Genomic DNA, 26,931 nt, shown 5'->3' on the forward strand with positions numbered 1-26,931 from the left:
ATGACCCGGTAGTGGACTTATTTTACCGGCTTTGTTGGTAACGTGTTCTCTTTCCGGAGGACTGCTCCCCGCTACTGTGGCGTGCTTTTTAATCACGGCTCACAAAAAGTGGTTAAAATGAGCGTCCCGGCTTTCATTGACATTACAGAAGAGGATCAGGTGTGTTAATATTATTTACATGTTATTCTGCTCTACATTAGCACGTAAGAAGTGAATGATCTTGCTTGCTCATCATCAAACAACTGTTAAATAATGCTAACTAGCACCATCTGTTCGATTTGAGGCCTTGCTCTCTGTTGGCTAACGTTAACTTCACCTAGCAGCCGTTCGCCGCGCTGTTATATAATATCTAGTCTACGAATCACCCAGCTTGATAGGTCGATAATGTGTGCTAGTTTCTCTTCATAACGCTACGTCTTTTGTTTTATTGAGAATATTATATAGCCTTGGGCCTCGATAACGCTGTGACATCAGCTGACGGGCAGCTAACGCTATCTAGCTGTATGGCTAACCGGCTCTGCTTTCTTGTCATAACATAAAAATGCCAGATGGTGCTAGAAAGGCTAAATAATAGTTTGTGACGTATGGGAAGTTTACGATGTATTTTACTGATGTAGGCAACTAGCTTGTTACTTTTTCTGCAGCTTGCTAGCTTAGCGTACTTTAGCTAGCTTTTTAAATGTTAGACTACTGCAGACCTGTCGCATCAGCAGGTTAGCTGGGGTTTTCAACAATAAGGCTGATATGCATTTCTGTATACTTCTAGGCCTCTGAGCTCAGGGCCTACATCAAATCCAAAGGAGCAGAGATTTCTGAAGAAAACTCTGAAGGGGGGCTACATGTGGATTTAGCTCAGATCATTGAAGCTTGCGATGTCTGTCTCAAGGATGACGACAAAGGTTGGTACCCAAATACCGTAAACTGCACCATACGGCTTGCCGTTCATGCGCATACCGATAGCCCCACTGACAGTTTTTTGGATTTTCATAATATTTCTTTTCTCATATTTACAACCAAGTGACTGGACATTTTATTTTCCAAAGTATAACTTGTTTTAAATCCCGTCGAGCAGTAGAGTCGGCGGCTCACTTGTTTTTGGTGCGACCTTGTTTGAAAAACACGGTCTCTGCCTCCGTTCAGATGTCGAGAGCGTGATGAACAGCATCGTGTCCCTGCTGCTCATCCTGGAGACGGAGAAACAAGAAGCCCTGATCGAGAGCCTGTGCGAGAAGCTCGTCAAGTTCAGGGAAGGCGAGCGTCCCTCGCTCAGGATGCAGCTGTGAGTCGCCGGCATTCTCTGTGTCTTTTTTAATTAATTACGTCAGCTTTGCTCTATATTCATTGTCAAGGCAGCAAATGGCTGGCACTGTTGCTGGAGCATACATTACAGCTTATCAGAATACACATTCGGATTTCACCCTTGTGTGGAATCCTGTTGTTGCCTTTTGCTGACTGGCTGCAGCAGCCAAGGAGAACGCATAATTGGTCGTAGAGTAATAATTGTCGCCTGGTAGGGAGGGTTTCAGTGTGCAGTTTAGTTCTCATCTCATTCTGCATGAAGGGCCCCTCGAGTAAGTCAGCTGCCTGTAGCTGTGCAAAAGGCTTACCACTCTGACACTAACTGCGCAGCTCACCTGAGGGACTGCAGCAGCCAGAGAGCTATATGTCAATGAGACATGGCTATGAACACAATTAAGCATTACATACTGGGATAACTGTTTCAGGTTTGATACCTTGGCACATCACACCATCTGTCAGCTGGCGACAGCTGCTGCAGGTGGTGGTGGGTAATGCAGAGCTTGCTGTCCACTGCAGGGTGTGGAATGAGCCAGTGGCAGCAGTTAAGAGCAGACATGGCAGGCCAAATCCACTGACGCATTCTACAGTCTGTTCCCAATATGTAGTTATGCAGTTTTATAGTTATGTAGTGGGTATGTAGTTTCCTGGTTAAATCCAGAGCACAATTTCAATCGGTGCAAAATGGTTATGAATTTGATGTGAAAATAACTCTGGCTAGCACAGTCATTATGAGTCTCCTCTTTGTTCTAAAAGCACTTTGTGTGTGTGTGTGTTTTTCAAATAAAGGCTGAGCAATCTGTTCCACGGGATGGATGAAAACACACCTGTAAGGTACACAGTATACTGCAGTCTGATCAAGGTAGCGGCCACCTGCAACGCCATCGCGTTCATTCCAACCGAGCTCGATCAGGTAGGTACGGGACGCTCGACGCAGGGGATACTACACATAATATAACTAAACATTGTCTGTGTGCATACATTTGTAAAATTCCTGTGGTAATGTAATAGTTATTAATTAAAGCTCAATGGAAGCTATATATACTTAAAACTGCATAAATATACTTCAGGAAAGGGCTACCAGGATTTTTTTTGATGGAAATGTTTTGAAAAGATATGAGGGAATAGTTTTGTATTTTGATTCATTTGGACCTATAGTCAAATGTTTTTTTTTCTTTTACCAGCGAAGTAGATTATAGTGTTTGTATAGCCATATGTGCTATAAATACATTGCTTGTGTTGGCGTGATGGGTTGGAATTCATTTAATTCCCTCTCGTTTGCATCAGGTCCGAAAATGGATAACTGACTGGAACCTCACCACGGAGAAGAAGCACACGCTCCTCCGGCTGGTGTACGAGGCGCTGGTGGACTGCAAGAAAAGGTGAGACCGTTTCGAACGTTTTGTCTGCCCCCTTGAATGGCCGGTCATTTTTATGAGCGTGTGCATTTGTTTGAATTTGTATTTGCATTGGTTTGATTTTTGTATTTGTATTTTGGCAGTGAGGCAGCTGCTAAAGTGATGGTGGAGCTGCTGGGTAGCTACACGGAGGACAACGCCTCTCAGGCGCGGGTCGATGCTCACAGGTGAGGGTCTCTCCGCCGTCAACCGTGTGATCTCACTCACCAGATCCAGCCCGTCTGTGGCCGTTTAACACTGGGGTGGGCAGTTCCAGTCCTGCATTTTTTTTTTTGCTGTCACCAATAACACTGGCCTAATTTGCCAATTACTGCCCTGAATACACATGGGCTAGCTAATCTGTGGATTAAACCTAGATTAGATCGCAATAAGATGTTTCATGTTGGGACACAGGAGCAGTCTTCAGCTGTCATTCATGTACTTAGCGAGAAATGGAGCTAAAATATCAATTACTATTATTGGGCTAAGAAGGGCAGAAGTTGGTTTTAAATTTATAAATTGATATGTCCCTCCTTGGCCACTTGAGTTTATGTTCTCCACAAGCTCCATCTCTAGGGTGTGGAAAGGGAAATTCGTTTCTTGCGATCGGCAAAGGTAATCCAGGTTTATCAAGTAAAAGTCCCTTTGTTCCAATCCCCTGGATCTGTTAATTAGCACAATTCTTCAGGTATAGTAGAACTAATTCGTCATATCAGCTGGTTGAGTTCATGGGTGGAAGAAACACGTGGCAGGACTTTTGCTTTCTAACCCCTGGACTTTCCACCTTCGGCGATCGGTTTCCTGGATTCTGATTGGTTTTAGCCAGCGTTGTGGCAAGTGGCTGAATTTGCTTGAATTGTTGCCTACACAAGATCATGATTCAGAAAAAGTAACTGACCACCGGATGTGCTTTGCTCAGTAACTGACAATCTTTAGGTGAAGCACAGCCCTGGCAGAGGGGCATGACCCTGGTCTGGCTCGTAGTTCCGTGTGCTTGAGTCCGACAGGTGAGGCCGCTTTCTCGATAATCACACTTTCTCTTCCCGTCAGGTGTATCGTCCGTGCTTTGAAAGACCCGAACACTTTCCTGTTCGACCACCTCTTGGCCCTGAAACCAGTGCGTTTCTTGGAAGGGGAACTCATCCATGACGTGAGTATGGACACACGGCTCCACCGTTTGGTCTCGGGTCTCTGGAAGTCTCGTGTTGGGCAGGGGTTGGCGATACCGCTTGCAGGGCGGTGCGATCACCACGATCCTGCACGTGTTGAGGGTCTGTAGGCTGAATCTTCAGTTGGGGTTCCTTTAAATAACTGGGGTTCATGTTTGGTCCAAAGGTGTGAAGGGAGCAGTGTGAATCTTCTCTTGCGCTCCTGGGTTGTATTTGCCCATTTAAAAAAAAACTGTTTATGTATTTGCTCATTCGAGACCTTTTCTTGAATGGCAGTTTACATCTCACATCACTTAAAACCAGTTATTTTCCTCTTTGCCAGCTCTTGACCATCTTTGTAAGCGCAAAGCTAGCATCGTACGTCAAGTTCTACCAGAACAACAAGGACTTCATCGATTCCCTGGGTAAGTATCGGCTGAATGCGGTGTTTATTACTGCCTACGCTGTGACCAGATGCAGGTACGCCTTTGGCCTGAGCTGAATCCCGCGCTGAAACAGCTTCCCCACTGGCAGCTGTATCCCAGAGCCTGGAGCGCATGCTTTAAGCCACTGGTTCTCAAACAAGCTGGTTTTCGTTCCAACCACAGTTACAATTCCAGAATTTTAGCAAGTTGTTAATTTTCCTTAATTAGGTGCTTCTCATGTTTTGAGGGATTATTTACCCTCTTAAGCCACATTATGTAAAAGTAGCTATGCATACCATGGAGAATAAAAGTCTCACTCACAGTATGCTGATTGTGCTGTAGTGTACACAATTGCATTAAGGGTAAAGCATTTTTATCTGCACAAATTTAAAGACTGAGTTGGATCAGTAGGCTGCCAATTGGCGAAAGTGTTAACACGTGTCCGCTAAAGCTAACCATTTGGTTGATAATGAATAATTAAAAGCGAAAGCAAACGATCAAGAGCCAAACTTCCATTGTGTTTAAAATTAAGTTTACAAAACAAATTATGAAAGAACTTGAACACGTGTTCAACAACCTTGAGAAAAGTATTGACTGTAACAAAAAAAAAAAAATAGCGTACATAGGGGTCCCCCAGGACTGAATTTGAGAGCCGCCATTTTAAGCGAAAAGCCAACCGCAAGGATGCCCGCGGAGGCGGCGTCATCTCACGGGACCTGCCGCGGATTCGTGCCCGCCCGCCCGCCCTGCCACCCACCCTCTCCGGCGGGATGTTGTTCCGGCGCGGGGCCAGCGGGGAGGGGTGAGGGCACTGGAGCAGGCAGCGCCCCCCCCCCCCCCCGGCTAATTTGCTGCGGCCCTCGGGACGCACTGATGGAATGCGCGTGTCAGCAGCCGCTTTATTTACGCGCTGTGTAGAAATGAGTAGTAATTAACAGCAGGGCCACTCCCTCGCCCCGTGTGTAATTGACTGTTTCAAAGGAGCGCTGCTCCATAATCCAGGGAGCGCATTAAACTTACCGCCTTTCCAGGCCGCCACCGCCTCCCTTCCTCCACCCCCCCCCCCACCCCCCACCCACCAGATAAGGGTCAGCGCTGCAGGCAAAGCCACTCAAACGCATAGGAGTTCTTTATTACGGCATTAAGATTTTGACATATTAATAATCAGTAAGTGTATTTAGATTTTTTAACGACCTCCAGAGCTCTCTGAGGGGGTTTGTTCAACCAAAAAAAAAAAAAGGCAGGTCTTTGATATCTGTTTATTAAAAAAAAAAAAAAATTTAAAAAAGGAGGTGCTTTATTAGAGGGAGCCATTTTAGGGGAAGTATTGTTTTGACTTTAAATTTGGAGCTGTTCAGATGTGCAGTCTTTCTTCAGTGTCATTAAAACTTATTCAGTGCCTGTCACTGCACTCCACCAATATATAGCAAAATATTTGCTTCCTTGGCCTGGTAATTATAGGAAAAAATGTTTGTGACTGTGACCAGGATCCTAACTGAGCCCAAACTTGAAATTGTGAATGTTCTTGTTCCCGATGCATTTTGCGCTGAGAAATTGTAAAAAGAAATAGCTGTTATAGGGCACTTGACTTGATTAAACTTGGTGAGAATTTGAGCACGGATGAATAAGAAACTTTTGAAAAACAGAACGCAAATATTCGCTTCGGTTAGCGGCATTAAAACATTATCTCGCTCGTCTCGACGAGTTCGGCCAGACTCAAAAGCGTACTGTCAGCTGTGTCGCCCTAACACGTGTACGATCTGGTCTCTGCGGTCTCCTCAAAGAACATAAACTTAATGAGCAGCTCATTTGCATTTGTTAATTGCAGTTAATGTGCTTTAATTGATTCTTGTTGCTTGTATGTTCTGATTAAGCCCAGTTATAGTTGTGCACGGTGTTCAGAGTGCAAATGAGTTGTTTTTTTTTTTCGCCCCCTCTCGCGCACTAAATTTATTTTGATGCACTGCCAGATCAACCTGTATGTAATTAGGTAATTAGTGTTAATTAACTTTTATAGAATTAGTCCAAGGTGTTTTTTCCTTGTTAATTACCGTAAGGTGGCCATCTCTGAATATAGAGTAGGCTGGTAGCAGTGACTGCCATAGCTCTACAAGCTAATCGGGGTCCTGTTTTTACCTTTATCAATCCTTTCATTATAAACTGACCAATCAGTTGCCGGTGCGCTTGCGATGTGCACATTCGTGTTCATTAATCTGTGTTAATGTTTTCAGGTCTTTCACACGAGCAGAACATGGCCAAGATGAGGCTCCTGACGTTCATGGGAATGGCCGTGGAGTTCAAGGAGATCTCCTTCGGCACCATGCAGCAGGAGCTGCAGGTCAGCGCGGACGACGTGGAGGCCTTCGTCATCGACGGTGAGCTTTCCGCCGCGCTCGACGGTCTACGCGGTTTTTTTTTTTTTTTGGTTTTTTTTAAGCGTCCTCTCGGTTATCTGTCAGAGAGCCAGGGAGCGCGTCCAGACGCGTCTGAGTCCGTCTCAGAAAAACAGGATGCGTCCGCAGACAGAAGGCAAAGGAACTGCGTTGGCGGGGGACCAGGACCAGGACCCTTTTTTTAACCGCGACATTGGCTGGTGGAGCTTTTCTTACTAAGTGTGTTTACTTTGAGGACTGCTTCATGCCGGCGACGCATACTTGTCAGTGTGCCAGGTGTTTCACAGTCAGTGTCTGCCCACCCCCCCCCCCCCCCGACCCTCTTAATTTTAATCTTTTTTTTTTCTTTTTCTCTTTTTTAGCTGTTCGAACCAAGATGGTTTACTGCAAAATTGACCAGACGCAGCGCAAAGTTGTGGTGAGGTAGGTGCCCCTGCGTTTTCCGCTTTCCGTGGTTTAAATCTGGCCGTTTGTCATTTGATCAGATTTAGGCGGGAATGTAATTAGAGGCAGTAATGAAAAGCGACCTTTTTTTTCCGGCACACTTCCCTTAATGACCCAGCCGGGTCTGGAATATTAATGTGCCCTGTGGGGTTTTCAGGAGGCTCGGTCAAGGCTACGGGGAGCCTCCTTCCCCACAATGCACCAGGTCGTCGTGCCTCCAGAAAATTTCCTTTGTTGTTGCTGCTGAATCGGAACCGGTTGGTTTTAGCGGCCAATCGGTAGGCTGTTTTTTCAGCAGGGCGGTCCAGTTCACAAAGGAAATCTATAAGTGGGTTTCCTCACTTTTGGGTTCCAGCTACATGCTTTTAATTTAAGAAGCCAGTAATGGGGGGGGGGGACATCAGTGTTGTTGGTTTTCATATTTATTTTGGAACCTAAAATTGCTGCCAAATTTAAATTATTAAATGCTAGGAGTATTTTCCTTTTCCAGTTGTTTAATCAGTGAATGCGTAGCTCTGTTAAAGAACGTGGACATGACTGCTGTGTGCATGCTTTACTCAGAGAATGGTTAAGTGAGCACTGTACATTAGATTACAGGCATTTAGCAGACACGCTAATCCAGAGCAATGCAGGTTACGTACATCGGCAGTGTCCTACCCAGGAATTGAACCTGTGACCTTTAGGTTACAAGACCAGTCCCCCCCCCCCCCCCCATTATACTACACTGCATCATACGGTGAAGTGAGCAGAGGTGGGCTTGTTCTGACCCGTTTCGTCTCTCCCCTGCAGCCACAGCACGCACCGGACCTTCGGGAAACAGCAGTGGCAGCAGCTCTACGACAGCCTCAACTCCTGGAAGCAGAATCTGGCCACCGTGAAGACCAGCCTGCAGACCCTCTCCACCTCCACTTGAGTACGCCCCCCCCCCTCCCCAGCTGCAGTTTTATATTTACCAAATAAAAATGAGAGGAATTATTTTTGTTGGCTCGTAATTTCAGGGTTTGCGCTTTCCAGCATCTTTAATTAAATTTTTTTTTTTTTTTTACTGTCGAGATGGTCAGCGGTTAAATTTCTTCACATACAAGTGCAGTTAGAAGCATTTATACAAATTGCCATTGACCTTGATGTCACTTTCTGATGGTGAGATTTAAAGATTCAGCACTGTTACCAAGGAAGTGCTGGTTTGCATATTTTACTGAAAATCTGCAAAGCAGAAAAAATGAGGTTCTAACACAATGCTAGAACGGCATTCTGGGAACAACTGTTCCAAACAGGATCAGAGACAAATCTGGTCAATAACAACTGAACAGATGTTCATATTTGAAGGAAATGAGTTTGAAGGAACCAAAGAATAAATATAACTGTTACTGGCTTTGCTACACTTCCCACAGTGAGTCCCACGTTGAGTGCTGCTTTGTGCTTGTGTAGACCTCATGGTCTTCTGGTTCCGCTTTGCGCTTCTGTGGGAGTTGCAGCCTCCCGGTGTCACTGATGCGGGCGCTGATCTTAGATTGCTCGTTCCCATCGGACCCGGGTTCGGGAGGCGTGCACTCTGCGGCATGATCCGGTGGAGAGGGACGGCGGGCTGCGATGCCAGCCGGAGGCGTGCTGACGCTCGCCGCGGAAGGCCCCGGAAAGTACGACCCGGCAGGACCACTCTGAACGTGAACGCGCTGGGTCTGAGCGCTCTCCTGCAAGGACGTAAACTCCAATTAAAATAATCTTAACTGAAAGGGGTGCAGCGGATACTCAAATCTGGCCCTCTAACACCGTTGCCACTTCTTTTCTACCTGAAAATTAAGTGCTGGAGTAATGGCACTGATTGGTCAGAGTTAACTCGCCTGGTGTCCCAGGTTTAGATAAGTCCTGATTAGAGGGGAAGATTGAAAACCAGCAGGAACAGTGGCCTCGAGAGCCGGATTTGAGTTCCCCTGGGGTACAGGAATGGCTCTTGGCATTATTCTCACAGAGCAGCCATGGTGTTCTCCTGGCTCCACCGCTCGTCCTGTAGAACAGTTTGGAAGCACACCGCTTCCCCGAAAAAGGGTCTCCATGGAGACATCCAAGCGTTCCGCATTCATTTGATCTGAAGTATCACTCGTGTGTTGCTGTACTGCAGCTGTTTTTGCACTAGTTTTGTCATCCAGCTGTAGTGTAGGTTTTGTGTTTTTATCAGGTGCTGTACTAATCACGATAGTTTGTGTTCAATAGATCTGCGTGTGTCTATACCTATTTAGTCCCGCGCAAGACCCCTTCTGCTTCCCCAACAGCCTGAATTCTTTTCGGCATGGATTCAACAAGGTACTGGAAACATTCCTAAGAGATTTTTTGTCCGTGTTGACTTGATGGCCCCACACAGTTCCTGCAGATTTTTCAGCCACACATTTCATGCTGCGAACCTCCTGTTCCACCTCATCCCAAAGGTGCTCTGTTGGATTGAGATCTGCGGACTGTGCAGGCAATGTTCATGGAACCAGCTTGAGATGATGTGTGCTTTGTGACATGGTGCATTACCCTGCTGGAAGTGCCCATTTGAAAAATGGTAGACTCTGGTCCTAAAGGGATGTTCAGCAACAATGTGTAGGTATGCTGTGGCATTCAAATGATGCTCATTGGTATTAAGGGGCCTAATGTGTGCCAAGAAAACATTCCCCACACCATCACACACCTTGACACAAGGCAAGTTGGATCCATGGATTCATGCTGTTTATGCCGAATTCTGACCCTACCATCTGCATGTCGTAGCAGAAATCAAGATTTATCAGACCGGGCAATGTTTTTCCAATAAAATCTTGTCCAGTGTTCTTGGCTGATAGGAGTGGAACCCGGTGTGGTGGTCTGCTGCTGTAGCCTATCCAATGCAAGGTTTGACGTACTGCATACCACAGCGTACCACTGTTGTAAACAGCTGTTATTTGAGCATCTGTGGCCTTCTACCCTGAACAAGTCTGCCCATTCTCCTCTGACCTCTCATTAACAAGGTGTTCACCCACAGAACTGCTGCTCACTGGATGTTTTTGTTTATCGCACCATGGGTCAAATACATATTTGGATTCAAATACTTTTCTGTGCTCTATTGATCTTGCCTGGTGTAATTTACCCTGCCAGTGTGACCAGAAGGCGGGGTTTGCACCTTTTGAGAGTATTTCATTGGTTCCAGTACACCAGACAAGATGAGTAAAGCGCAGAAATGTATTTGAATCCAAAGCAAATACATATTTGACACAGGTCTGCTCCTAGGAGCCCTTTCAGATTGAAAAGCTCAGTACTACAAGTCACCTGTTTTCCTTCTTTGTCCCCCGCTGTTTAAACTGAATGGGAAAGCTGTAATCCGTCCATCAGCATAACAGGCCGTTACGGTGTGTGTGTCCCCCCCCCTTTAACCTCTCGGTGAAGGCGCGCCACCGGAGGCCCACGGGCTCCCGCCTCTCTCCCACCAACGGGAGCATTTGGCTCCAATGAGGAGGCGCGGTGGAGCGTGATGCGCCAGTGAGCGAGCCGAGGGGGAGAAAGAGAGAGAGAGTGAGTGAGTGAATGAGAGGGAGAAAGTGAGAGATTGAGTGATATGAGGGGGAGTGACAGTCGGAGAGAGAAAGAGAGAGAGAGTGAGTGAGAGAGTGAGTGAGTGAGAGGGAGAAAGTGATTGAGTAAGCGAGTGAGTGAGAGATTGAGTGAGTGAATGGGAGAGAGAGAGAGTGAGTGATGAGATGAGAGTGAGAGATGATTGAGGGAGATGAGAGGAGAGGAGAAGAGGAGTGAGTGAGTGAGTGAGAGAGAGATTGAGTGAGTGAATGAGAGGGAGAGTGAGAGAGATTGAGTGAGTGAATGAGAGGGAGGGAGAAAGTGAGTGAGCGAGTGAGAGAGAGATTGAGTGAGTGAAGGAGGGAGTGAGAGAGAGTGAGTGAGTGAATGAGAGGGAGAGAGTGAGGGGGTCGCAGTAATGACTGCACCTGGGGTAGCCCCTTCTGCTGGGGAACCTCAGTTTAGGCTCCAGCCCTGATAGAACCTTCCCGCTAAACAGGCTTCGGCTGGTTGGGAGTTCAGCGCTGGGACTTCTGCCTCTGCACCTTAGTTTTAGTCTAGTCTTAGTTTAGTCTAGTCTAAAAATAACTGACACGAGATGTTTCCCGCCGCTCCTGCTCACATTACACGTTAAACGGAAATGCTGCACGTTTTTGGAGAATGGTTGCCAGATTGGTTGCCAACCTCATGGCTTTCTGATGAGCTCACTGCAAAAAACTCTATGTTTTACAGTGTTTTACAAAACTGTCTTACAGTGTTTGTCTTGTAATTTGACTTAAAACCTTTTTTTTTTCTCTCAAGTAGAAAATATTAGCTTGTCTTAAGTTACTTTTTGCTTGACAAGTGAAATTGTCTTACCCTTGAAATGAGTAAAACTCTCATTGGCAATAGGTTTTTGTCTTATTTAGCAAAAAAGCAACAGAAATAAGATTTAAAGTATAAATATAAAACTAAAATACTTGTTCAGATCGACTTATTTTTTGCTTTTTGCAGCACTCATCACATGCAGTCACTCAGTGAGAAGAGAAAACATATTTATACCTCCTGCCTTAAACAAATTAATCAAAAGTTAATAAACTTTTTTGCTAGCTCGGAACAACACAATACCTCATTTTTCCACGCTGCTACGGTTCTGTTGTGGTCCTCTGTCAGACTATCAATTTGGCCTTCCTTTTCTCGGATCTTTTCTTGGAACAGTTTGTGTTCTCTGTTAAGGGCCTGCAATAAAATTAATCACCCAAGAAATTTCTAATACAATAATGAATTTTTATGTGTTTATTTCACCTGGGCCGAGAATTCTAAAAATGCAGATAAGGTCGTACAAATCAGCGAGGGCCGCCTCATCTACCCGGTAATTTTAATAAATGAACAAAAGAGCGAATTCCGTTCAGCTGGAGAGAGCCGGTTATAAAGAAAACGAAGCGGCGAAGGGAATAGTAAGGACAGCTGCTGTTATTCGGTTGCAGTTTTTAGCGCGCGTTGTGACGTGAAATACGAGCCTATTGACCATGTTTTCGCACAGGTGTCTTACAGTTATTCGGGTTCTTGAGTGAATAATTACGTAATCGCTACCTCGCGGTCAGAAATCGCCGGTCCGAGAAGGACAACCGAATTACAGCCCGGCGGCTACTGTTTTAGCATATACGAACCGCGCTTAAAACCGGAGTTGTTCCTGCACTAGTCGCTCGCATAGCATGAACGTTGCGCACTTAAACTGGGTGTTAGTGATTCTGTTGCACGTATCTTACATTGCGGTGCTTTTCTCCTTGACCTCGCGATCATAACTCACCGGCAGCGAAATGCAAGATTAGCTTTTGAGCATATGCAGAAGGGGAAGAGCTGATTGAGACGTGCGGCTGGAACGGACGCCGGTTCAGAAATGCGTTCCTCATGCAGCAGTTTCCTCCCCTGAGGAAAACATGCGCAGATAAGTTAAAAAAGAGGTTTTTCTGTGTTTGTTAAAAATTTGACAAAAAAAGCACAAAATGAAGATGTCCTGATCTCTCCAAAATGTTACTGGCTTACAACCCTGTCTCCCGGGGTCAGGCGAGCGGAAGAAAGATTTGGAAGAATTTCGGAAAGATGATATAAAAAGTCTCTTGGCGCAAAATTTGATTAAAAAAAGAAAACGGAACGTAAATGAATGGTTGTTTGCACAAGTTACACGGGCTGGGTTTTTCTGCCAATAAGGACCTCATTTCCTTTGTTATCTGGGACAGACAGATGGACAGGCGAACAGACCGGCATAGACAGGCAGACAGATGGACAGAGACAGACCGGCATAGACAGGCAGAGAGACGGACAGGCAGACAGACAGACAGATGGACGGACAGGCAGGCAGACGGACAGACAGGTAGATAGGTGGACAGACAGACAGGCAAACGGACAGATAGGCAGACAGACAGATGGATGGACAGGCAGAGAGACGGACAGGCAGACAGACAGACAGATGGACGGACAGGCAGGCAGACGGACAGACAGGTAGATAGGTGGACAGACAGACAGGCAAACGGACAGATAGGCAGACAGACAAATGGACGGACAGACAGGCAGACAGACGGACAGACAGACGGACGGACAGGCAGGCAGACGGACAGACAGACAGACGGGTGCATGGTGACGCTGACCTGACGCTCCTCTCTCTGGGCGCTCAGCTCCCGCTCGGCTCGGCTCAGGGCCTCTGTCTGGGCCTGCAGCAGTTGGCAGGCCTGCTGCAGGGCCCTCATCACGTCCTGAGGGGGACCAGCGTTAATGACACACAGCCCCCACATACCCCCATCCCCCGTACCCCCAATATTCACATCCTCCCAACCTAAGCGCACCCAGCACAGAGGGATACCAGTGTTAATGACATGCACCCCCCCCCCCCCCGAGATACAATATTCACATACTCCCAACCTCCATTTTTATCACCCCAACTTTTAACCTCAAGCAATGGCACATTATAACGCTCACAGCAGGCACATCTCTCCTGCAGGACCCTCTTTACCGGCAAAATATTCTACTTCCTGCATAAGACCCGGCAATTCATTTTAGTCCGCTGCAGGGGATGTGTCTCTGGTCTGCATCTTAAGAACCATAAATTCTACTACACTGAAACCTGCACTGCAAGGGACATTCATTAAGAATAAATAACATTTAAAGAAATATTTTCACTGCAACATGTTTTTGTCATCCATTCATAACACTTGTATTATGTCAAAAAAAAAAAACTCAAATATGAAAAAATTTTCAGGTCCAGGTCGCAGAGCCTTCAGCAATGACGGGACAAACGTGCTTTTGAAAGGCTCACCTGTCTGTCAGTCAAAATGCCGGTCCTCCACCTGTCTGTCAGTAAAAATGACGGTCCTCCACCTGTCTGTCAGTGAAAATGACGGTCCTCCACCTGTCTGTCAGTCATAATGACGGTCCTTCACCTGTCTGTCAGTGAAAATGACGGTCCTCCACCTGTCTGTCAGTGAAAATGACGGTCCTCCACCTGTCTGTCAGTCATAATGGCGGTACTTCACCTGTCTGTCAGTCATAATGACGGTCCTCCACCTGTCTGTCAGTCATAATGACGGTCCTCCACCTGTCTGTCAGTCATAATGACGGTCCTCCACCTGTCTGTCAGTCATAATGACGGTCCTCCACCTGTCTGTCAGTCATAATGACGGTCCTCCACCTGTCTGTCAGTCATAATGGCGGTACTTCACCTGTCTGTCAGTCATAATGGCGGTACTTCACCTGTCTGTCAGTCATAATGGTGGTGCTCCGAAATGCTCCTCACCTGTTTCTCAACCATAACTGTAACATTCTCCTTGATTAGCTGCTTATTCATCTCTGTCTCCTTGAGATATGGAACACAAAGACAAAGAGTGATGCGATGCTAAAACTATTCATAGTCGAGGGTGAACCAGTCTCATACTTTCACTGATTTATTGCCTTCTTAAATGAATAGAACAAATAAATGAATGATTTGAAAGGTGTTCGTGGGTAGCTCTGAGTGAAAGCATAGCTCTCCATAAACAAATGGAGCATTTATGAACGTTTTTCTTCCGTGATATATTCAACTAAGCAGTTCCACTGTGTTGATATTCAGGAGACTTTCGGACTTCAAAATGTGTTCATACAACAAGGAAATACATTTTTTACAGTCACTTCAGAAACTACCGCTTTGTTTGGTTTCCGCAGGCCTAGATGCTCGATATCAGGCGGAAATGCACACGGACTCCTTCAACAGAAAAAATAAAAATGTGTGTTTATTCATTCGATAGGCTTTAGCACGTTACCATGTTTAGCCTGAAACTAAGTAGTTGCATCTGTTCTTTCATAATGTGAAGGGAAATATCCTCTTCAGATTTACAAGCTGAAGAAACTTTGGACTTAATCACTTGGCTGTTGGCTTTGTCCACATCCTGCAAGAAAAAAAGAATGATTCGTCCAAAAATAACAGAAGCACAGCACACTGCATCACCTCAAGCCGTTCAAAAATAGAATATTTAAAAATGAGATGCAGTGCAGTCACAGTCCGGTAGTTTAAAAAAGTTTAAGATATTTCCCTTTGCTGAAAAACATGTTTCAAGAAATTGCTACCCTTGCAAATACCTGCGTGAAGAGAAGGCTGCAAGGTGTAAATTAAACAAAGCTTTCTTTGATCTCTTTAACGATTAATTTATGAGGAAGCACAGCTGGAGGCCCCATCCCCCTCCTCCAACCCCCCGTCCCCCCGTCCCCGCTCCCCCCCTACAGGGGTTCTGTCGTCTGTCTCCGACCCCCATCTCCTTCAGGACACGGACATGCCCTCAGACAAACAGCAGGCTCCCGCCGCTGGATGCTCGCGGGCGGGGGAACGCTCCGTACTGCCACTCCGCTAGCGCGGCGCTAGCGCTAACTCTGCGGCGCGGGCCGTCCGCTCCCCGGGAGGAACAACGCGGGGCTGCCGCTGCCAAGACGCCGCTTCACTCGCCACCCTCGCGGAACTATTACTGTTTGCACCATCAAATAACCCCCTGCCTTACGTTCAGAAATGACACATTTAAAGGAAATGCCGGCTGTTTAATTTGTTTGTAAGGTTTGTTAAACTCCAAGCCGCAAGTCCGCAAAAAACTGTAAAACTGTAAAAGAACACACAAATTGTGCTTGATTAGTAATGCCCATGTTCACTAACACTAACAAATGATACAAAAATAAACAAGATTCACAATTAGAAATTGGTTCTAGTAGGAATTTAGTGAGTTTTTGATTCACCTGGAGCAGCGCTACTCAACTCCGGATCCTGCAGGCCGCAGTGGCTGCAAGTATTTCATCCAACCATACCACTACACCACCAGATTTCACTGTTATTTTACCTCCTTGGTTCAGGAAATAAGCTCATTAGTGAAATCTGGTGGTGTAGTACATGGACGGAGCAAATACCTGCAGACACTGCGGCCTGCCGTACCTGGAGTTGAGTAGCCCTGACCTAAAGCCAAATGTACTAGTTCTTATATACTTGGGACAAATACAGCTTTGATTGCACTAAATTAATGAAATGAAATGAATGAAATGAACCTGTTTCACGTTTCTACCTGTTTCAAGCTGTTGATTGTGGCTTGTTGTTGTTCATTCACGGTCGCGAGTTTCTTGTTGAGCCTCAAGGCTTCTTCCACTGTAGGAAGGCACACAAGAAAACTTCAACACATAAATATTAACAAACCGTTAAAACTGTAAACGCTATCCGAGAACTTGTCCAAAGCGACAGTGCGGCTACAAGATTGCATGGATTGCAACGCTGCTGTTAAAAAACGTACTTTCTCTTACAACATACTTAATCAAAAATGAACAAATGATCTACCTTCATTCTGAAGCTCTTTAAACTTAAAATTTTTTTTTTTTTACATTTTATAAATAACCATGCCAGATTTCTCCATGCCTGCAGTTCACCAATCAAGCTGGTTTACGTCAATCACGCCGCTAATTTTGGCGAGCGACAATCAAAGTGTTTGCGCGCCCCTTTTCCTCAGTCGTGGTAATTTAAACAGGCGCCTTTACATAACGCAGCATATACGGCCAACAACCCGAGGCGGTTTAGTCTGAAAATGGAGGTCTGAGGCCTCGTGCTGTTATGATGAATGGCGTATCGTCCACCTTCACAGATAAAGCACAGAATTCCGCTTTTGCAACATGTGACCCCGCTCTTTGGCGCGACGGAGAAGAGCGACCGCTTTTCGGGTTGTCTGCATTCCTCGCGGCGCATGTAGCGGCGCAACAGTGTCCAGGCCGGCCCTACAGGACGGGAAAAATGCCTCCTATCTATTTCAAATTAGCACCAGTTACCAAGGGGAGCTAAACTGTATCTGCTCTTTATGTAAATAGTGATACTGCAGTTTAGAAGCAGCCGATAAACGTGTTTACGAAGCCCCGCTTTACGTAAACACGACTTTTTAACGCAACACGTTTCTCTGGACGGACGCCAGGCAAGAACGGCTACCTGATAATGCAGCGTCTGTAAACGTTATCGAAATTCTGCGCAACGGGGAAAGAAAGCTGCAATCTGTCAAGTCTTTTTTCGAGGAACTTCTCGGGTTTTTCTCTGGTACGGAAGGCCGCGTCCGCCCGTTGGCATTCAGAGTGGACAAAAAGGCCAGTTTGTCACAGTCAGAGAGACGGAAAGTCCAGGGGGTCAGAAAGTAAAACTCCTGCCACGTGTTTCTTCCACCCATGAACTCATCCAGCTGATTTCACTAATTAGCTCTACCTCCTGGCTGAAGAGTTGTGCGATTTTTGAGAAAACAGCCTCCACACACGGAACTATGAGCCAGACCAGGGTGATGCCCCCCTGCCAGGGCTGTGCTTCACCTACAGACCGTCAGTTACTGAGCAAAGCGCATCCGGTGGTCAGTTACTTTTTCTGAATCATGATCTTGTGTAGGCAACAATTCAAGCAAATTCAACCACTTGCCACAATGCTGGCTAAAACCAATCAGATTCCAGGAAACCGATCACCGAAGGTGGAAAGTCCAGGGGTTAGAAAGCAAAAGTCCTGCCATGTGTTTCTTCCAACCATTAACTCAACCAGCTGATTTCACTAATTTGTTCTACCTCTTGGCTGAAGAACTGTGTTAATTAGTAAATCCAGGTGATTTCCTAATTAGACTGGTGGAATTTTACTTTAAGAACTTGGATTTTCCACCTCTGGTCAGAGTACGTCTACCCCTGCTGGGAGTGGGAGGGGGTTGGTGAGGGGAAGTTTGGGAGGTGGGAGGGTGGGGGTGGTGGGTTCATACCGTTCTGCACCAGCTTCTCGTGGGCCTGCTTGATGGTGGCGCACTGCCGGGACAGGGCCCCGAAGCGCCTCTCCACCTCGGCCAGCAGGCTCAGGTGGCTGTCTCTGGCCTGAGCCTGCAGCAGCAGCTTCTGCTCCTGCGGAACACGGAACGTTTCGCTGCCGCGGTAACGGAACCCTTCTACACACAGCAGAGCAAACTACGACCGGGAGGACCCGTTTTTAAACAGCGCGTATGGAGGTTCTACCCCGAGCTGGAAGCGCACGGCTCTTGAAGTTTGCCGCCGCTCTAGGCTAATCAACCTTTGTTTAACATTTTGGCCGACCGCCTCTCCTCTCCAGATAAGGAGTCGGCGAGAGCTGTCTTCTATTATTCCTTTCTGTCGTTACTGTTTGATCGTCTGTATCGAGTTGCCTTTTCTTTATCGCCGAAAGGTTAAACAGAGCGGTCCCCCTAGTTATAAAATATTTTAATAGTGATATTTTCCCTGCCAGGCTGGCGGCTCATGTGTCACACACTCCCTATCCGTCACAGCCGATGAACCGTTCGCCCTCCTGGCCCTCCCGCGTAATTCCACACACTCCCACACCTCTCTGTCAACAACACATATAATTGGAATCCTTACCAGCTCACTTAATTTCTTCTGCAAACTGCACTTGAACAGCTGTAAAAGAACAGTAAAAGAGAAGTCCTGTTGCCGTTTGTTTTGCCCGCAACCCCGGCGCTCAACACCACACCCAACTTTGGCCGTAATGTTCCCGTGGGCCCTGGCGGCATCCGGTACTTTTCTAAAAACTTTCATAAGAAATACACTTCAAACAACATTACGCATTACAATATCACAATGCACCACAAACCTGAAAACAACTCTGTATATATAAACAAGTGTAAAAACAGTAAGTAACAGAAGTCAGTGTAAGATTAACCAGGTACTGTTTTAACTCTAATGGAGTACATTTTGTCCCTATCACATAAAATCTGACGGAGTTGATTTATCACTTATGAGCGTTTTTCTGTGTATGTCCATTATAAAATCTGGAAGATATTTTTTACACTATGGCGATATTCTCCCAAACCCAAACATCGGAATGATTCCCATCAGTCACTGTGCTACAGTAACAGCTGCAGGAAGGCTGGACGTGAGCACTTATTTCCGTCTCGTACCTTTCGAATCGCAATCAATCAAACGCCAACTGTAGCGTTTCGGAGGCGGCCGAATCGGGGCAAAAAAAATAAAAAGACAATGGCGGCGGTAACAATCCGGTGAAGAGCGGGGGGGGTGTCCGTGAGTGCATCGAATGGATGATCACGGAGAGCCGCGCGGTTAAGCCCCCCCCCCCACCACCCCCCTCCACCCGGGGGCGCCCCCGGTTAAGTGCCCCCACATCTCCGGCTGCCTCACCTCCGCGAGCCTCAAAATGGCTCGCCGCAAGAATTCCATTAGTTCGCGCTCAGAAAAATGAACTGGGGGGGGGGGGGGGGGGTTCTTTATCGCCGCGGTCTCCGTGAGTGGATCTGGTGTGCGGCGGACCGCGGGGGCCGCCGTACATCACCCCGCGCCCCGAAAGACCCGGCCTGGCCCGGCCCGGGCCGCGCGAGGAGCACGCCGAGCGCTTCCTGCCCTGCGGCCAAAGGAAGGTTCCGGATCTTCTCCGACGGCGTCGCTTTACCTGCAGCATTTTCACCGCTTCCTTCAGCCGGACGTTCTCCCTGTCCTTTAATTCTGCAGAGAGCTGGTGCTTCCCCTGTGATGCACACTGTAGCTAAATTATCTCGGGGGTGGGGGGTGGGGGGGGGGTTGGTGGGGAAGGCGTCAGTAGTTAAACTTAGGTTTAGGTTTACCGGATAATATAGAGACAATGGGGAATCTGCCAGACAAACAGTCATAGTGGTCGGGCAAATTATTTCCTGGGGAATTAGAGTAAAGTAGTAAAGCATTTTTAAAATGACAGGAGATTAATTAAAGCGAGGGAAATTAAGTCTGCAACTGTGTGTTAATCACACAATCTGGGTAAATATTACCAAGGTAATACATACACAAATAATTCAGCTGTCACTCACTCTATTAAATGAGTTTTTCTACTAGAAAGTAAAAGGATGGAACAAACGGCCCACTGTACCTTCTCTCCTTCAATCTCAGCGATCATTGCCTGGAACTATTAATAATTAATGGTAAGTGATTTGATTCCAGCTCTGTCACATTTATATATCTACATATATATATATATATTTGTCTTTCTATCGTATTGTTACCATATGCTGTAAATATCACTCCCATCACCTGCTTTTTTTGAGCAGCCAGAGACTCATTGTGCTGGTGAACTAATGTATCAATCTGATGCTGAAGGGATTCCTGAAAAATAAAAAGGTGGAAAGTAACATTAATCATAATAAATACCATAGTCAAAAGACGTTTTTTCGTGATTCAGCTCTGTACTCCACAAATTTGCGTAATCAAACAATTCACATGTGGTTAAATTGCATATTCTCATCTTTTATTTAAAAGTATTTTTTTTAATCAATTTTGGTCTATCCATGTAGAAAATTGCAGCACTATTTATACATAGCCCTCCTATTTCTGGGCACCATATTGTTTAGGACATATTAATGTTATGCAAACTAAAGTAGTCATGTTTAGTATTTATTCGCAAATCCTTAGCATGCAATGACTGCTTGACGTCTGTGACCCATAGACATCACCAGGTACTTAGTATCTTCTCCGGTGATGCTCTTCCAGGCCTGTACTGCAGCCATCTTCAGCTCCTGCTCGTTTCAGAGGCTAGATGCCTTAAGCCTTCTCTTCAGCATACAAAATGCATGTTCAGTTGGATTCAGATTGGGTGAGTGACATAGCCATTCAAGAAATGTCCATTTCTTGCCTTTGAAAAACTCCTTTGCTGTTTTAGCAGTCTCGGATCATTCTTATCATTCATTAGAATGAAGTCCAATCCAATGAGAACTCGAACAGATATGATGCTTCTGAATACATTCTGCTGCTGCTATCAGCAGTTAAATCATCAGTGAAGACAAGTGAGCCAGTACCTGTGGCAGCCATACATCCCCAAACCATAACAACCCCACCACCAGGTTTCAGATGACGGAGGTTGCTTTGCATCTTGGCCTGTTACATTTGGTCTCCACATTTTGGTCTTGCCATCACACTGATACACATGAATCCTGGTCTCATCCGTACAGAGGACCTTTACCGAGAATTCTGTCGGCTCTTTTAGGTACGTCTTAGCAAAGTGTACCCTGGCATTCCTGTCTTTTGCAGCTAACTAGTGGTTTTCATCTTGCAGTGTAGCCTGAGTAGTTCTGTTCTTCTGCGAGTAGTCAGACACATTCAAACCTTTGGGTTTTTCTTCTTCATTATGGTGAGAACACTTCGGTCATCACCTGTAGAGGTCTTCCATAGTCTACCAGGCTCTTTGTCATTTCTGAGCTCACCAGTGCTCTCTTTCTTATTAATGATGTTCCAACCAGTGGGTTTTGGTGAGCCTAAGGTTTAGATTATGTCTCTGACCGTTTTTCTTATTTCTCAGCTTCATAATGTTTTCCTTGACTGTCATTAGCACAACTCTGGTCCTCATGTTCACAAATGCCAATAACAGACTCTAAAGGCAATCAAAAGCCTAGAATCAACTCTAGATACTTATACCAGCACTAAGGAAGCAAGTGAACACACCTGACTAATCAGAAAATAAGGTGAATCCATTTGTCCCAAACATTATTATGCCCTGAAATGGAAGGGCTATGTATAAATAATGCAATTTTTGCATGGTGAAACCAAAATGCATAGAAATATGCTTTAAGAATCTGGGAGCTCACAGTATATGATATACCAGTCTACCTTTGGACAACTGTGGAAAAATTACTTCACTGATAAAGTAACTGTTATTCTTTCTTGATAATTTTTTTCATTTACAAGTATCCGTTGGTAAAAAAATCTCAAAGAGATTCCCAGAATTTCCTCAAAAAAATGCAAGGCTTCATCTGTCAAACCGGCCAGAGAACAACTGTCTGAGGTCCAGACGGCAGTGCCCTCGCAAAAGGCTGCTTGGAAACACCCCTTTATGCCTCTCGGGACTTTACCCCAATCAACAGCTGAGAGGAACACAAAGGGGACGGACACCGACCGCTGCGCAGCCATCGCTACGGCAACTGCAGCTGGGAGGTGTCAGGGCCTGTTCGCCGTCTCCATCAGCTCTGCTAAACCTGGCTGTGCATCGTCTATACACTGTCGTGGTCGCTAAAAAAACACTGTGGGCCTGCTTTACTAAGGCCTTTAGCATGTGCAAGACCTTTAGCACACGCAAAACCAGTAACATGACCAGTGATTGGTCATGCTATTTGTTTTGCACCAACCACTGTCTGTGTTATTGGTTTTGTGTGTGCTAAAAGGTTTTAAGCATTTTTTATTTTCTGACATAATACAATCATCTTGGATGACAAAAACATGTTTCAGTGAAAATATTTTCAAAAATATTATTTCATTTTTACTGTAGTGTAGGCTTCCGCACAGTAGAATATATGGTTCTTGAGATAAAGAACAGAGACTCATGTCCAGTGCAGGGGACAAAAATGAATTGCCTACTCTTAGGTGGATACACTGTTAAATATTTGTGGAAATTTTAAGTTAACGGGATACATATGAGCATATGTATGTTTTCTGATATTTCTGAAGTCAGGTATGGCTCTTTAGGCGGTATGTAGGATATATGCATGAGTGACAAAATGTGTGTGTTGACGTGACACATACCTTCTCCCATTCTAATTCCTGTTTTTCCATCACAAATTTGTTAATCTGCTCTTCAAATCGCGTTTCAGCATCCTAGGTGTAAAGCATCAGAAGAAACGTCACTCAATAAGTAGGCTACATGACACTCTCCCCTAATGACAAATTCTTTCTGTCCTCTGTACAGCGAAAATGACCTCTATCGCCACTCGAGAGCGAGTTTCAGATTCCTTTAACCGCTATAAACTTTTTCAACGCGCACCGTCGCTTCACGCAGTTAAGCAAAAGTGGTGAGGGGAAAGTGCACTTTTTTATGGCGTGCAGAAAAGAAGAATGTAATGTGTTTCTGCAGCCCTCTGTTTTATCCGGCGTCTGTGGGAAGATGTGCGCACCGGTACATTAGAGCTGTAATACTTGCACAAAGCCAGCCATGTCCTCCTTCGCCCCGCAAAGGTAGGCGGAAGTCAATCGCTCCCATACGTTCCGTGGTTTTTATACGCGTGTGGGAGTGAGGGCTGGTGCGGCTTATTTATAAGTTCCCATTAAAGCGCGCTACTAGCATGGAGAATTTCCCAAAGAGGTGCACACTAGATAAAGCAGTTAACAGTTTGGAGTGAAATAATGAATAGATGGGTTTTTTGCCCTGTAAAGAGGTCATTAAACTTGGTTATCCTTATAAATCTGGGGGACAGAGGCCGATCCTCTGAACCGTAAGCCGTGAGACGAGTTAAAAATCCAGGGGCCGTAAAGACAGCTGCTGACACTTTGAAGACAAGGAAATATGTGTCACCATAACGATGTCTTATTATACATGGAAAGTTATGACACTTAAGAAACGCAAAAAAAAAAGCGTTTGCGGTGTCCTGCTTAAAACACGCAAATGTGGGAATCGTCTTATTAAGTGGGAATTTCCCCCGAATCGGGGCCAATTTTTAACCGCCGAGGTCTGCCGCTCGTTCTTCGCCCTGCCGTGTGAAATTGCTTTCACTTTTAAAATGATTTGTCCGCTCGTTTATGTGTCCCTGGCGAACGCTGAAACGTTAATAGAAAGTATGATTCTTCAAACGCGCACACGGAGGCCTACCCGATGTACGCAGTCGCGTCCTCTAACAAGGAAAATACGAGAGAATGGGACCCCCGTCAGAAAACAAATGTTAGACAAGAAAACCCCCTTTCAATCCCACACCAATAAAACAAAGAACTACAAAGTGTTACTTTAATTGCATGCCTGAGGAACACATTGATTTAATGTTTTTTCTTTTACAATAACATGATCATAGCAATAAAAGCGGAGCGATTCAATGTGTTATTTACTTCTTATAACCTTTAAGACGTGTCCGGGGCCTGTTTTAAAGTGCTTGCTCCAGGGGGCTGTTTTACCGGCGAATTGTGAGAATTAGTCAGGTCTTTGCCTCGTGACCCTGTGCTGATGCGAAGTCTGACTGTCAGCTGCCTCTTGTCCAGATGGCCAGAAAGAGCTGTTGGCTTCTTCTTCAAAAAAAAAAACTCATAATGCACCTCCTACGAAATTACACTCCCCAGTTTCTCGTGACTTTGCCAGAAAGGGCCCATAAGTGCTCAAGCACCTCTCGGTTAAAGACGACACGAAGTGGAGAACAGATATAGCGGATAATGGCTTTTAGCATCTCCTTTCAAGACGATTAGTCTCCAGTGTGAGAATCTGATTAAAAATTAACCGCCGCTATATTTTTGTTAGCGCGTGCTTCTAATTACCTGCATGCCTAAGGTATCTGTCATTTTTCCAACCTACGCCTACAGTTTTCTCAGAGCAAAAGTCACGGAGAGTCAGTGCTGCGCTGAAACCCTCACCCTGTGGATATGCAGCTCTTCCGCTGCTTCAAGAAGGCTTGTTTTAAATTCCAGAACTTGGATGGACTGAAAACCGACGCCATCCGACGCCAGAGGGGTGTCCAGCGATGACAGCTCATGGTCGAAAACCTGCTCGCCATTCTACAATAAATAAATAAATAAATGAATGAATTAGCTATAAATAATACATTTAAAGGGCATTGTCTTATTGCATTATAAAGTAAGGTTCACATTGTCTGTCCTGGAATATATATATATATATAACATATATATATATAGTAGGGCCTACGTACTTACTAGGGAATCAAGAAAGTGTCTTCGAAGGTCAGTTTCCACAGCCGTCTCAAAGTGCAGGAGAAAATTCTGAAAAATCTCCTCGTCTGCCCCAGACATCCTTCAAAGACATTTGGATAAAATCCTCTAAAAACAGTGATCAGAAATACAAGCAACTCGTTCTAAACGCTATCTGGCACTGAAACACACACATCGTGGACATTTACAAACCCTGTTTCTTGCAGAATAGAAAATATTTAAGCGAACAAGAACATTTATCGTTCAATTTTTATTTTTTATTATTAATAGAGCTTCACACCGGTTCTAAGTATTCTTATTTAATATTCCACTATACAACAATAAATATATTTATGAAACAAAGGAAAAGTACTTAAGAAATAATAGCACATCCATTGTTAAACACTGCTAATTATGCTTAAATTATTATCACAATCTTATGCATTGTTTTCGTAGCACCCCTTATTGCTCTGTAAGTTTCACCTTTGTGCCACCAAGGTGGGAAGGAGAGGAGCTGGGGAATCTAATGGGGGTCAGGGTAATAACACTGAATGGACAAATTGCACTGTCATTCCACTTAAATTATATAAGTTATTTAATTTGACCTGTAGATGGTCCCCTGTCTCCTCATCACGGTTGACTTTTAAGTGGGAGGTCTGCGCTCAAGATGATGCTTTAATAGAAGCGAACCTTTCCCCCATTTAACCCGTGCAGTGATCAATCATGTGCAGGAATAAATGATCCCGTTAGAATTTGCTACTTTCACAAATGACATTGTGACCCCAGGCCAATGTCTTTATTTGCTTCTCCTCTGATTCACTTCAGCAGATATTAAACAATTTTATAAGCCATGAAAGGCTAAATTAAAAGGACCCCATCCATAAAACGGAATAATTCCTTTTTAGCAACACGATGTCCATATTACCTTGCTTTCATGAGTTATACGACTATAGTGTTGAGATGTAATGGGAAGGCCCCGGGGTTTATAATAATGTTTATTTAATCACATTTTAAACTCCATTCATCATGACAGTTGATTGTAAATGTAGCAGAATGTCGAGTGAAGACCAGTTAACGGGGAGTTTCTAAACTGAACGAATATTAATAACACCGCTACAGCTATCGATAACTTAGCCTACCTAGCTAGTCTACCACGCGTTACGGCGGGAAATGAAAAGGTTTTTAAATAACGTTATAACTTGGTCGTGAATTAAATATGTGCTTACAAATTCCGTTGAAATGAATATAGTTTTTAACTGTACACAACGTTAGTTGTCTATATACCACTAGCATAACTATGTACAGTGAAGAAAAATTCGAGTGCTACACTGGCTAGCTTCACACTAACATTGATTCACCTTGCTCAATTGACAACAGCGGCCACAAGCATAAAAGGGCTACACTAAATTAGTCAATTAGTAAATCAAGATTAATGAATTAACAACCCAGTCTAAGTGTTTATAAAGTCTACATTTACCTTGAACTGTGACTCCTGCTGTTGTGTTTGAGTAGAGTTGCAAAGCAGATAGGTAAATCGCTAGCATCAATCATCAGACCAATGTAACATTACTTCTTAAAATGATTCAGCGCGAGGATTAATTTCGCGGGAAGAACACTGAGCCAAAAACCAGTTACCTGGCGAACCTTAATAGGTGTTTTAACACTTGCTGTCTAGCTAACTACAATTGTCTCATGTTAAGCGTTGGTACTGGGAGTTTTTGCATTATGCAGATATACAAAGCTTCTATCTTCAATTTCAAAAACCGAAAAGCTCATTTAAATAGGTCATTCATATCGAATCCAAATAGGACAGCGACCTGCAGCTTGCCTTTCGTTGCCAATGGGCAATGCTCTTGTTAATACAAGGAATTGCTGCCATCTGTTGTTGAAAGTATGAATTGATTGTCCTTCAACTCAGCAGTAGCCACGGAGCGAGAATAAATTAAATTGCGCATTATAATCAATAGTATTTACATTTCAATAGCATTACGTGATGGTAACTAAATAATGTGTTATCATATAAATAAAGCCTACTATCTATGCAAAAATTAATATACCTTTGTAACAGTGCTACTTCCACAACTCTGAAAAAGATTTTTTCAGGAATAGCATGGCCATTGTAGGCCCAGAGTCTACAATGAATTAATTTTGACTTCCAAAAGCGAATTATTTGCACACAGAGGTTAGAATTATCATTTGAAAT

The 26,931-nt window shown here is 44.9% G+C and overlaps 2 protein-coding genes across 6 annotated transcripts; one reads left to right on the plus strand and one right to left on the minus strand.

Annotated features, from left to right (window-relative positions):
- Positions 1–8,078, plus strand: eif3m (eukaryotic translation initiation factor 3, subunit M). The gene is made up of 11 exons (XM_064312434.1): positions 1–159; positions 767–899; positions 1,141–1,279; positions 2,086–2,209; positions 2,584–2,678; positions 2,798–2,881; positions 3,744–3,843; positions 4,185–4,266; positions 6,498–6,641; positions 7,022–7,082; positions 7,893–8,078. The coding sequence occupies exons 1-11, from the start codon at positions 118–120 to the stop codon at positions 8,014–8,016; spliced, it is 1,128 nt and encodes a 375-aa protein (XP_064168504.1). The 5' UTR covers positions 1–117; the 3' UTR covers positions 8,017–8,078.
- LOC135241756 (coiled-coil domain-containing protein 73-like) lies at positions 7,891–26,920 on the minus strand. 5 transcript variants are annotated; one of them, XM_064312417.1, is made up of 15 exons: positions 26,786–26,920; positions 24,735–24,831; positions 24,438–24,578; positions 22,632–22,703; positions 20,154–20,225; positions 19,993–20,028; positions 19,543–19,617; positions 18,498–18,536; positions 17,873–18,008; positions 16,175–16,254; positions 14,897–15,022; positions 14,395–14,454; positions 13,253–13,357; positions 12,415–12,533; positions 7,891–8,794 (listed from the first exon to the last, which is right to left on the minus strand). In XM_064312417.1, exons 2-15 carry the CDS (start codon positions 24,828–24,830, stop codon positions 8,380–8,382), a joined length of 1,572 nt encoding a protein of 523 aa, XP_064168487.1. In that variant the 5' UTR covers position 24,831; positions 26,786–26,920; the 3' UTR covers positions 7,891–8,379. The 5 variants fall into 5 exon arrangements, with proteins under 5 accessions (XP_064168487.1, XP_064168486.1, XP_064168484.1 ...); XM_064312416.1 differs by lacking the exon at positions 26,786–26,920 and adding an exon at positions 26,206–26,743 and having other exon boundaries at positions 24,735–24,857; XM_064312414.1 differs by lacking the exon at positions 26,786–26,920 and adding an exon at positions 26,206–26,739.
- Between the last annotated feature and the right edge of the window lie 11 nt (positions 26,921–26,931).

Source organism: Anguilla rostrata, chromosome 16 (assembly GCF_018555375.3).
Source record: "Anguilla rostrata isolate EN2019 chromosome 16, ASM1855537v3, whole genome shotgun sequence".
In the NCBI taxonomy this organism is placed as follows: Eukaryota; Metazoa; Chordata; class Actinopteri; order Anguilliformes; family Anguillidae; genus Anguilla; species Anguilla rostrata.

Bases quoted from the DNA above. Each gene is read 5' to 3' on its own strand.
- eif3m (XM_064312434.1), top strand. From the start codon at position 118: ATGAGCGTCCCGGCTTTCATTGACATTACAGAAGAGGATCAG. The intron at 160-766 runs GTGTGTTAATAT...GTATACTTCTAG, and splicing joins ACATTACAGAAGAGGATCAG to GCCTCTGAGCTCAGGGCCTA. The intron at 900-1,140 runs GTTGGTACCCAA...GCCTCCGTTCAG, and splicing joins TCTCAAGGATGACGACAAAG to ATGTCGAGAGCGTGATGAAC.
- LOC135241756 (XM_064312414.1), bottom strand. From the start codon at position 26,279: ATGATTGATGCTAGCGATTTACCTATCTGCTTTGCAACTCTACTCAAA. The intron at 14,455-14,896 runs GTAACGTGCTAA...CCATATCTCAAG, and splicing joins TTAGTTTCAGGCTAAACATG to GAGACAGAGATGAATAAGCA. The intron at 13,358-14,394 runs GTGAGGAGCATT...GGTCCCCCTCAG, and splicing joins CAGTTATGGTTGAGAAACAG to GACGTGATGAGGGCCCTGCA.